Source organism: Aotus nancymaae, unplaced genomic scaffold, assembly GCF_030222135.1.
Source record: "Aotus nancymaae isolate 86718 unplaced genomic scaffold, 86718_ANA_hifiasm-v0.15.2.pri h1tg000069l, whole genome shotgun sequence".
Lineage (NCBI taxonomy): Eukaryota > Metazoa > Chordata > Mammalia > Primates > Aotidae > Aotus > Aotus nancymaae.
This window is the reverse complement of record NW_026988484.1, coordinates 1,874,249-1,885,257: the sequence shown is the minus strand read 5'-3', so window position 1 is coordinate 1,885,257 and position 11,009 is coordinate 1,874,249. Positions and strand designations below refer to the sequence as shown.

Here is an 11,009-nt window from a genome sequence, read left to right as displayed (position 1 = left end):
GCTTTTCTAACAACCACAATCGCATTGTGTGCAAAGGCAATGCATACCTTTCCCTTGAGCCCAGGACAGAATTTAGCCCTCAGTGGGCCTGTGACTCAGGCCTGGCTCTCCACACCTTCACCAGCAACTTAGTGTCACACTCTGATTCTGACAACTTGAAGGTCAAAGTAATGCCTAGCTTTGACTTTTCAGGTGTTGTTGACTATGTGATTGTAGCCTTAACCAGACAGTTGGACCTTGCCCAAAGGACCCTGAACCTAGAGGTGATGCTGAAGACTTGGGGACACTGGACTTACTAGACATGACCTCAATTCATTTTTTTTTCCCCCTCAGAGTTTTGTTTTGACCACTTCATTCTCAAGCAGAGGACCCACAGCCTTCTTGATTCTTGGATTGTCAAGAAAGTCACAAGGGCCACATTCCTTTCTCCCACAGACCTTGCAGTTTCTGGTCCCACCTCTTCCTGCGTGGTCCCCCTATCAGCATCAGGGTACCTTAAGGTAGAAGCAAACCTCCAGGATAAACAACTGATCCTCTACAGTATACTGTTAATAAGCTACGAGGTTCGGCAGTTTAGGTGTATTACATGCATTTTTTGACTTATATTTTCAACTCACATTGGGCTTCTCCGGGTGTAACTTAATCATAAATTGAGGCACATCTGTAATCTTACAACCAGTGTTTCTACTCTATGATTTCTAAACAGGGCAAATGGTGCCTTTGCAAAACCTAGGGAAGAGATCACTCTCACCAATACTGAGCATTATACAATACTGTCTGTGAGCAAAAGAATTTCATACTGTTCCCAGGAGTGCTGGAGGTTGTCACAACTGTCCCCTCCTCAGGATGAGCTCCTAGCCTACAAAATATCATGGCTCAGGCTACAAATAAGGACCACAAAGTCCTTTGCTTGGAGGAAATAAGTCCTTAGAGGTGATGGGCAGCAATGCTAACCAAGCCCAAAATGGAGAACTAATTTCTGCCACAACTCTCTCCCCTCAGGCACACAAAGTTCGGGATGCCAATAAAAGCGATGTCTCCATTGATTCTGGCAGAACTCTATTGTCCTTTGAGCAGTCTAAAGTAAATAGAATTCCCAAGATTAAAGGTAGCTTAAACAGTAAGGCCTTTATTATCAAAGAAACCAGAGCAGTCGGCAGCAGGCTTTCCCCAGGGTGCTGAATATAGGCTGGAAAATTCCATCATTAAAGTCATGTGAGGCCAACATTATCTCTGAATAACGCAGTCCATCATTTCAACTCATCAGAACTCAGATCAAGACCTCCAAACATTAGCTGGGCATGGTGGCACGAGCCTGTAGTCCCAGCTACTCGGGAGGCTGAGGAAGGAGAATTGCTTGAACCCAGGAAGCGGAGGTTGCGGTGAGCCGAGATCGCGCCATTGCACTCCAGCCTGGGTAACAAGAGCGAAACTCCGTCTCAAAAAAAAAAAAAAAAAAGACCTCCAAACCAAAAATAGGTCAGATCCATGTTCTAACTCATCATAAAAAAAAAAAAAATTAGGCCACGCATGGTGGCTCATGCCTGTAACTTCAGCACTTTGGGAGGCAGAACTCGGTGGATCATCTGAGGTCAGGAGTTCAAGACCAGCCTGGCCAACAAGGTGAAACCCCGTCTCTACTAAAAATACAAAAAATTAACTGGGCATGGTGGCACGTGCCTGTAATCCCAGCTACTCAGGAGGCTGAGGCAGGAGAATTGCCTGAACCCAGGAGTCAGAGGTTGCAGTGAGCCAAGATGGTGCCACTGCACTCTAGCCTGGGTGACAGAGTGAGGCTCCAACTCAAAAAAAAAAAAAAGAAAAGAAAAAAAAGAAAAAACAGTGCTCAGCCTTCTCACAAATCCCTCCTACAAATGGGAGAACAGACACTTCCTTAAAGCAAACTGAGGTGGGTCAATGATGCTCATTTTGTGTTCCACCCGGCTGGTAGAAGTCAAATGGCTTGGACTACAATCCCAATAGTGATAAAAATCTGGCAAGAGCCCTGGGCAGATTTGAAAGCACAATACAATTCCTCAAATTCTCCCACATACCTGGAATGTATGTGGATGTCTGAAAGAACGAGGTTCAATTCAGGCAGATGGCACCCTCACTGCATCTCCTCCAATGTTGTTGTATTTAATAAAGAAATAGCACATTCCCAGGACATCTAAGGTGTTTTTCGCATATGAACTTTGTGATACCTGATGAGGTAAGGCCTTTGGTTGATGGATTTCTCATATTCAACACACCCATAAGGCCCTATTCCAGTGTGAACTCGCTGATGTCGAGTGAGGCCAGAGCTTTTGCTAAAAGATTTTCCACACTGGCCACATTCATAAGGCCTTTCTCCAGTGTGAACTCTCCGATGATCACTGAAATTGGAGCTTCGCCTAAATGTTTTCCCACATTCACTGCACTCATAGGGCCTTTCTCCAGTGTGAACTCTGTGGTGTTTAAGGAGTGCAGACCTTTGGCTAAAGGATTTCCCACATTCATTACAGCCATAAGGCCTTTCTCCAGTATGAACTCTCAGATGTAGAATGAGGCTACAATTATGACTAAATGATTTCCTACATACAGTGCACTCATAAGGTTTCAATCCAGTGTGAACTTTCTGGTGTTTTATGAGACTGGAATTGTAGGTAAAAAATTTTCCACATTCACCACACTCAAAAGGTCTTTCTCCAGTGTGAACACTATGGTGTTGCAGTAGCGCAGAGCTTTGGCTAAAGGATTTCCCACATTTGCTGCACTCATAAGGCCTTTCTCCAGTGTGAATTCTCTGATGTTGAATGAGGTTAGATCTTTGGCTAAAGGATTTCCCACATTCATTGCATTCATAAGGTCTTTCTCCAGTGTGAATTTTTCGATGGTTATTGAGGCTATAGCTTTGGCTAAAGGATTTCCCACATTCCCTGCACTCATAAGGCCTTTCTCCAGTGTGAACTCTCCGATGTTGAAAGAGGTTTGAGCTTTGGCTAAAGGACTTGCCACATTCTCCACACTTATAAGGCCTTTCTCCAGTGTGAACTCTCTGGTGTTTAATGAGGCTAGAGTTATGGCTAAAGGATTTCCCACATTCATTGCACACGTAACATCTTTCTTTAGTGAGGGCTCTCTGAGGCTGAACAAGTATGTGTTTGTGGCTGAAGGCTTTATTGCACTTTCCCCAGTTGTAATGCATTTTTCCCCTGTGAAAGGCAGTCCAACACAGGGTTCTGCTACTTGACTGAGTGGCCAGTTGCTGGAGAAATCTTGAGCTGGCCAGGAAGTCCTTTCCAACATCCCTGCAGATAGAGGGCTTCTGTGACTCACTGAATGTGCAACTCTTCACAAATGACACTTTGTTCACCTCACTTCTGAAGGGTTTCACTCCAATGTGCTGCTTCTGGCACTGATGATTTATATTGGAATAGAATTGTTTCTCACATGCCCAATATGTGTACATTTTCTCCCTTAGATGTGCTCCCTTGTGCTCAGCCAGGGAAACAATGTCTTGTAAGATTGGGCCACACATCTCACAGGAGTGGGCCTGCTTGATGTGGGAACTTAATGTGGGAACCCTAACTTGTGACAGTCTTTCTACAGAAACACTCTGCTCAGAAGGTACCTCCTCATCCTCTGTTTCACACCAACAATCTAAAGACAATGAAATGACAGTGAAGTGCATGTTGACACTGTAGGAAGAGACAGTCCCAGTACAAATATATATTTAACACACTCAGAAAGAAGTCCAGGGGATTATCTGCAGGACAGGAGGCTTGTTTCAAATTGAGCACCAGGCCTCTAAAAGTCACAGAACAAGGCAGGCCTCATGAAATAAAAGATCCAAATATGGGGAATAACACAGGAAGGATAGGCAAGGTCCAAAACTCATTCCCCTGCAAGCAACTTTCAGCTGACCCTCATCTGCTGGTGACACCTGAGTGCTGTGTAGAAGGGTGAATCCCAGCCCAAGAAAATCTACCTTCAACAGAGTAGTCCTGGTGTTCAAGGTCTGTTTAGAAATATGTGCACACCTCATAATACAATGTGTAGATGCCAATGCTGAAGAGAACTGCACATGGAGCAGTGAGAAAAATGGGTAAGAGGCAGAGTCCAGAGATGTGGGGACTAGCTCCAAGCCAGAGGTACGAAAAGTGACAAGCAGGAGAATGGACAAGGTGGCACTTCAGAACAGGAAAGAAAAGGCAGTAATGAGGAGTGGGAAGCACTGCAACTGGCAGCAAAAGACCAGTCAAATAGAGTAAGTTTCTGTTATAATTTGAACCCAGCTCTGATGTCATTCCCCACTCAGGTGCCACTTCTCAGGGGCAAACTCTGTTTGAGCTCTTCTAGCTATAGCTGATTCACATGAATCCTATGAACCACCAAGTACTTGCCATACCACCCCTTGACAAGCAACTACAGCACACACAGATGATGCAAGTACTAAGGGAAAAACTGGACAGATGCACTGCCAGCAATGGGCCAGCACAACTCATCACATGACAGCCAACAAGATACATATTACAAAAGAGCTTTGGAGGGTCTTGGAAGGACAGCCCTTGGTCTACCTGAATAAACCATCTAAGAGATGGTCTAAGACTTTCCGGCACAAGAAAGTGAAGAAATGTTAGCTGAATGTGGGAAGTAGTACCTGGAAGACAGTGCCACAGATGTGGGCAAGTCATCTGGCCAGGGAGAAGGCAAGCAAGGTACGACGCCTTAGGGTGACTGACCCTGGGTTCTTCCCTTCCAGGCTCAGGGGTAGCAGATGTTGGGGCTGCTCAGGAAGAGGGCAGTGCACACACTGCAGCCCTACCAACCACCACACCTACCCAGGGACTGGGAAAAAATCTGTGCCCACGGTCCTGATTTGAGGACAGACCTGACCCAGGGGAAAAGGTGACAGGCAGAGACTATCACAGGGTATAGGGAGGGTGTGAGGACCTTACCCAGGGAGGTTATAAGTGCCAAGTTCTCCAGCATCACATTGTGGTACAGGTGTTTTTCAGCCTCATCAAGGAGACCCCATTCTTCCCTGGAGAAGTACACAGCCACATCCTCAAAGGTCACAGTGCCCTGCTAGGATGGTGACAGATGAAACCACAAACAGCCCCTTCTCCTGAGGACCTATAACCCATTCCCCTACACATCTACCCCATAGACATGCTCCTCCCAAACTCCCCAACTCAGAAGAGAAAATAGGTCCTTGTGGCATTGTCTCCTCACAAGCCCGTTGATCACTGGGTTCAGTAGTCAGGGGTCAAAGGCAAGTGGACACACAGATATAGAAGCTGAGGGGCCCAGGCGCGGTGCCTCACATCTGTAATCCCAACACTTTGGGAAGCCAAGGTGGGCAGATCATGAGGTCAGGAGTTAGAGACCAGCCTGACCAATATGGTGAAACCCCATCTCTACTGAAAACACAAAAATTAGCCAGGCATGGTGGTGCATACCTGTAATCCCAGCTACTTAGGAGGCTGAGGCAGGAGAACTGCTTGAACCTGGGAGGCAAAGGTTGCAGTGAGCTGATATCATGCCATTGTACTCCAGCCTGGGTGACGGAGCGAAATATCATCTCAAAAAAAAAAAAAAAAGCTGGGGTCTTGGGGAAGAGCCAACCAAGCCTTCCTTTCAGGCAATCCCCCAGAATCCCAAGGTCATGGAACTCTCAGTAAAAGGGCCCTGGTACTATAAGGATTACTTCCACTCCAGATGCATACCATTCTTTAGACTGTACATCTCTCACATCTCTGTACACTACGCTGCCATGCGCATGGCACCACAACCTCACTGCCCCACATCATAGGCATTTCCCTGGCCTCTCCACGTTACTTGTATTTCAATCACCACTTATTTTATTTATTTATTTCTTGAAGACAGAGTTTTGCTCTTGTTGCCCAGGCTGGAGTGCAATGGCACAATCTTGGCTCACTGCAATCTCCACCTCCCGGGTTCAAGCAATTCTCCTATCTTAGCCTCCTGAGTAGCTGGGATTACAAGCGCATGCCACCACGCCCATCTAATTTTTGTAGAGACAAGGTTTCATCATATTGGCCAGGCTGGTCTTGAACTCCCGACCTCAGGTGATCTGCCAGTCTCGGCCTCCCAAAGTGCTGGGATTACAGGTGTGAGCCACCGCATCCGGCCACAATCACCACTTTTTGACCCCACTGGTGAAGATGGGATTTTGCCCTAGACTTACGGGGATGGCTGAACACAAGGCACCTGACTCAGGGTAGATGGGATGGACAGCAATTTGTTGATTACATACATTCAACAAGTGGAGGTGCCACACACCACACAGGGGTTGCACTGTGGATAAGAATGAACAACCAGGGCCGGGCGCGGTGGCTCACGCCTGTAATCCCAGCACTTTGGGAGGCCGAGGCGGGTGGATCACGAGGTCAAGAGATCGAGACCATCCTGGTCAACATGGTGAAACCCCGTCTCTACTAAAAATACAAAAAATTAGCTGGGCATGGTGGCGCATGCCTGTAATCCCAGCTGGTGGAGGTTGCGGTGAGCCGAGATCTCACCACTGCACTCCAGCCTGGGTAACAAGAGCGAAACACCGTCTCAAAAAAAAAAAAAAAAAAAAGAATGAACAACGAGGGATGACTGTGGAATTTGTGTTCTGTAAGATCAAGAGGGTAAGGTGCCCCCCAGTTCCCATGAGAGGAGGTAAGAATCGCTTCAAACCAGGAGGTGGAGGTTGCAGTGAGACAAGATTGTGCCACTGCACTCCAGCCTGGATGACAGAGCAAGACTCTGCTTTAAAAAAAAAAAAAAAAAAAAAAGGCCAACTGTATTGGTCACCAGCTGGAAGGCCACTGACTCACAGATGACCACATATGCCTCTGACCTCAGGCCATACTGAAGGCATCACAAAATCCAAGTGAGTCTATAAAGTGGTGAAAAAGGACCAGCTTTGGCCTGAATGTCATCTTCTCTCAATGCCTCTCTCTTTTGCCTCTGGTCCATCCCATGCCCACTCTTCCTCTGGAAGCCTATGCCACCTGTCAAACTATGCTGCCAATCCATTTTCCCTGCATGGCCACTTTTGTGCCTCATCTGTATTTGTGAAGCCTAATCCCATCACCCAGGTACTGAAGTAAGAAATCTAGCCCATATCCCCTACTCTTTTGTTTCTGTCCTTTTACAGCTTCACCATCATCTTGAAGATTGCTCCTTCTAAATGACCAGAGTTCATGCACCTTAGGCCACAGAGTAGCCACATTATGGATCTCTCTATTGTGAACCCCCAAGATTTTCAGACCTGTGTGTCCAGCCACCCATTTCATACCTCTACTCAGTGGATGAAACACCTAAGACTCTTACTATGGCCAAACAAAGCTCCTGATGTCCTCCGTGAATATTGGGCATCCTACAATATTCCCCATGACAGTTGATGGAGCTTCCGTCCCTATAGCTGCTAAGACTGAAAACTCTAGGGTCATCCCTGAATCCCTTTTTTTTTTTAGAGGGAGTTTTGCTTCTGTTGCCCAGGCTGGAGTGCAATGGCATGATCTCTGCTCACTGCAACCTCCACCTCCCGGGTTCAAGCGATTGTCCTGCCTCAGCCTCTTGAGTAGCTAGGACTACAGGTGTGTGCCACCATGCCCGGCCAGTTTTGTCTTTTTAGTAGAGATGGGGTTTTTCCATGTTGGTCAGACTGGTCTTGAACCCCCAACCTCAGGTCATCCACCCACCTCGGCCTCCCAAAGTGCTGGGATTACAGGTGTAAGCCACCATGCCTGGCCCCTGAATCCTGTTTTATCAGCTCACAGAAAACCTGATAGCACCCTTTTAAAACATGTATTCAGAATCTAACTACTTTTCCTAATCAACACTCTGGCCAATTAACCCTCACCTGGATTATGGTAGTAGCCTCTATCCTGATCTTCCTTGGACCTCCCTCAATCACACTGTTCTCCATTCTGCGGCCAGAGAAAGCCTGTTAAAATCGTGTTAAAGCCTGGGAGTGGTGGCTCACACCTATAATCCCAGCACTTTGGGAGGCAAAGGAGGGCGGATCACCTAAGGGTTAGAGTTCAAAACCAACCTGACCAAAATGGAGAAACCCCGTCTCTACTAAAAATATAAAAATTGGCAGGGCATGGTGGCACATGCCTGTAATCCCAGCTACTTGTGAGGCTGAAGCAAGAGAAGTGCTTAAACCTGGGAGGCAGAGGTTGCGATGAGCCAAGATCATGCCATTGCACTCCAGCCTGGGCAACAAGATCGAGACTCCGTCTCAGAAACAAAAAACAAAAAACGAGATCGTGTTAAGACCACCTCCCTCTCCTGACCCAAACCTCCAGAATAGCAACTTTAATTTTCAAGCACATCTTGGTACTAGTTCCTGGTACATAATCCTCCACACCTGTTCACATTGGTTGGGTTTCTCCAGGGTCCTCAGACCCAAAGACCTGGGGAATAGCACTTAAGAGTTCTTCAGAACATGTGGATGGGGGCTGAGGCCAGTGAGGGAATGGGACATCTTCCACTTACCTGTATTGGTTCTGTAAGTGCTTCTGTAGCCACAGGAACCTGTGCGAAGAGGCAGGCCTTATAAGAATGTGTTCACAGTGGGGTTAAATGAACTCATGCCCACCTGTCTCTTTGCCTAGCCCTGGAACCAGGTGACCTCCAGCTAAATGCCTACCTACCGTGCCTCAGTGCTCGGTGTCTCTTCTTACCAGCTGTGTGACCTTGAACAAAGATTCAAACTCTCAGTGTTTCAGTGCCCTTATCACTCCTCCTAGTCCTGAACAGCCCTTGGAAAACTTAAAATCCTAACATAGACTGTGCCTCCCTTTTGCTCCAAAGTCTCCGTGGCCTCTAGAATCCTCACATCAAAGGTACAGCCATTACTCTGCTATTCCAGGCTTAACTTTGCCTCATACAGGTCCTCGCAGAACAAAGAGGAGCCCAGGTTCCCCAATCCTCCCAGCTCAATCGTGCCTCCAAGCCTTTGCACGTGCAGATCCCTGTGCTTCTCACGCTCTGCGCCTCCCCACCACACCAGATGTGCAAAACAGGGGCCCCAGGACCATCGCCTCGCTGATCCCAACTCTGGGGCCTGGACTGCGGGGACGCGAGCAGGCGACTCTCACTCGGGGCTTTTGGACTTGGGTGGGGAGGGCGGGGTAGGCCCGGAGGCTGCAGTACTCACCTGCGCCTGTGCCCCACGCGCGGCCGCCGCCATCGGTCTCTGGGCACAAGGGAGACGCGGGGGTTGGCGGTGACTAAGGGCGGCGCCGAGCCTCAGCCCGCCACTGTGCAGCGGAGACAACGATCCTTCTCGGTCCGGTCTCTAGGGTTCCGCCGCAGCGCTCAGGAATTGCAGAGAGTGAATGAACCGGAGGGAGGCCAATCTGCCTGCCTCAAAGAGGATGCTGAAAGTCCCGCCTCAGCAGTTAGTCTTCGTACACGGAAACGCCGCCAACGCAGGCCATTCTGGGAAATGTAGTTCCCCCGGATCCAGAGCTCGCGGGGCGGGGCCTCTGACCGCATTCTGGAGAAAAGGCTAGGCGCCACCGCGAGGGGCGCTGGGAAATGACTCCCTAAGTCCAAATGACGAGAAGATCCCCTTCTCAAGTGGGCAAGACTCGGATTTCACCCAAGTGTTAGGAGACATATTATTTCAGAGTCTGGAACTGAGCATGTTCCCAGACGCTACAAATTCAAATGAACAGATCATTCCATAGACATTTAAGACACAAAATGCGTCCACACTTAGCAGAAGCTAATAATCATTATCATATTGAATTCAAATCTTGCATTGGTAAAACAAATACCTGAAGCTGGGTAATTTATAAGAAAAGAGGTTTAACTGACTCATAGTTCTAGAGGCTGTACAGGAAGCACACTTTATGTGAGGAAGCATTTCTCACTCTGGACCACAGAGTGAGACTTCATCTCAAAAAAATAATAACAATTATGACTTTAGGTGAAAGGGGAGCAGGCATCTCCTATGGCTAAAGAGGGAGCAAGAGAGAGAGGGAGTGGGTGGGAGAGGTGCTACACACGTTTAAACAACGAGATCTTGTGAGAATTCACTCTTATCTCGAGGACAGAACAAGCCACGAGGGATCTGCCCCCATGACCCAGACACCTCCCACCAGGCCCCATCTCCAACATTGGGAATAACAATTCAACATGAGATTTAGAGGGGATGACATCCAAACTACACCAATCTGTTTGTTAGTCTGTGTCTGCTTGATCATGGACAATAAGAAAACAATATTGCAAATAGGACTGTGAAGGACAAACAGGGAAGGATGAGGGTCACCATGAAGCAGGAGTACAAAGGAGGGTCTCAGTCTATGGGCCCCACAGAAAGCATTTCTCCTGCCTGTATTATTCCATCCAATTCACTGAGCAACACTTTTATCCACTTATCATCCCTTACTTAATATCATGACATACATATAAAGACTTTTAGGAATGTGACCTCGACTTCCAAAAAAGAACAACGAAATAAGTGCTACTTTGGTATTGACAATGGCAGCAGTGTTCAAAGGCAAAGCATGTAAGCAAAGAGAGCACTCTACCCTCAGGTTTTGGGTTCACTGTTTCATCCTCATTGCTGGGAATTGTCAGTGTGTGTGTGCGTGTGTGTGTGTGTGTGTGTGTGTGTGTGTGTGTTTGCTGAGGCTGCTCTGCACAGGAAGTGATATTATCCTGGGAAAACAGCTGTAAAATGTGAATTACAGAAAGCTATTAGCAATGACCATGTAGTGATTCAAAGGTGGTGACAGGCCAGGTTTGCTGGCTCACACCTGTAATCCTAGCACTTTGGGAGGCTGAGGCAGGCAGATTGCTTGAGCTTGGGAGCTTGAGACAAGCCTGGGCAACATAGTGAGATCCCATCTCTTAAAAAAAGCAAGAAACAAAGAAACAAAGGTGGTAACATAAATAGCTCTGGGGATACATTAGTGGATGATGAAAGAAGCTAATATAACAGAGAAGTTTTTGCAGTGATGTCTGAGAAGAAATAGAAATAACTTGGACAC

General features: G+C 47.4%; 2 protein-coding genes across 2 annotated transcripts in view; both read right to left on the bottom strand.

Annotated features, from left to right (window-relative positions):
* Positions 1-1,102: 1,102 nt before the first annotated feature.
* On the bottom strand, positions 1,103-3,228 carry LOC135270933 (zinc finger protein 211-like). The gene has a single exon (XM_064367394.1). It carries the CDS (start codon positions 3,185-3,187, stop codon positions 2,171-2,173), a length of 1,017 nt encoding a protein of 338 aa, XP_064223464.1. The 5' UTR covers positions 3,188-3,228; the 3' UTR covers positions 1,103-2,170.
* A 6-nt stretch (positions 3,229-3,234) lies between these two features.
* LOC105731392 (zinc finger protein 419-like) overlaps positions 3,235-11,009 on the bottom strand; it is a gene marked incomplete at its 3' end in the record, with an annotated part of 30,340 nt that continues 22,565 nt past the window's right edge. The window contains exons 2-5 of the mRNA XM_064367341.1: positions 9,167-9,669; positions 8,503-8,541; positions 4,941-5,070; positions 3,235-3,290 (exon numbers count right to left, since the gene is read on the bottom strand). Of these exons, the coding sequence (XP_064223411.1) occupies positions 3,235-3,290; positions 4,941-5,070; positions 8,503-8,541; positions 9,167-9,199 (258 nt within the window). The remainder of the gene's footprint in view (positions 3,291-4,940; positions 5,071-8,502; positions 8,542-9,166; positions 9,670-11,009) is intronic.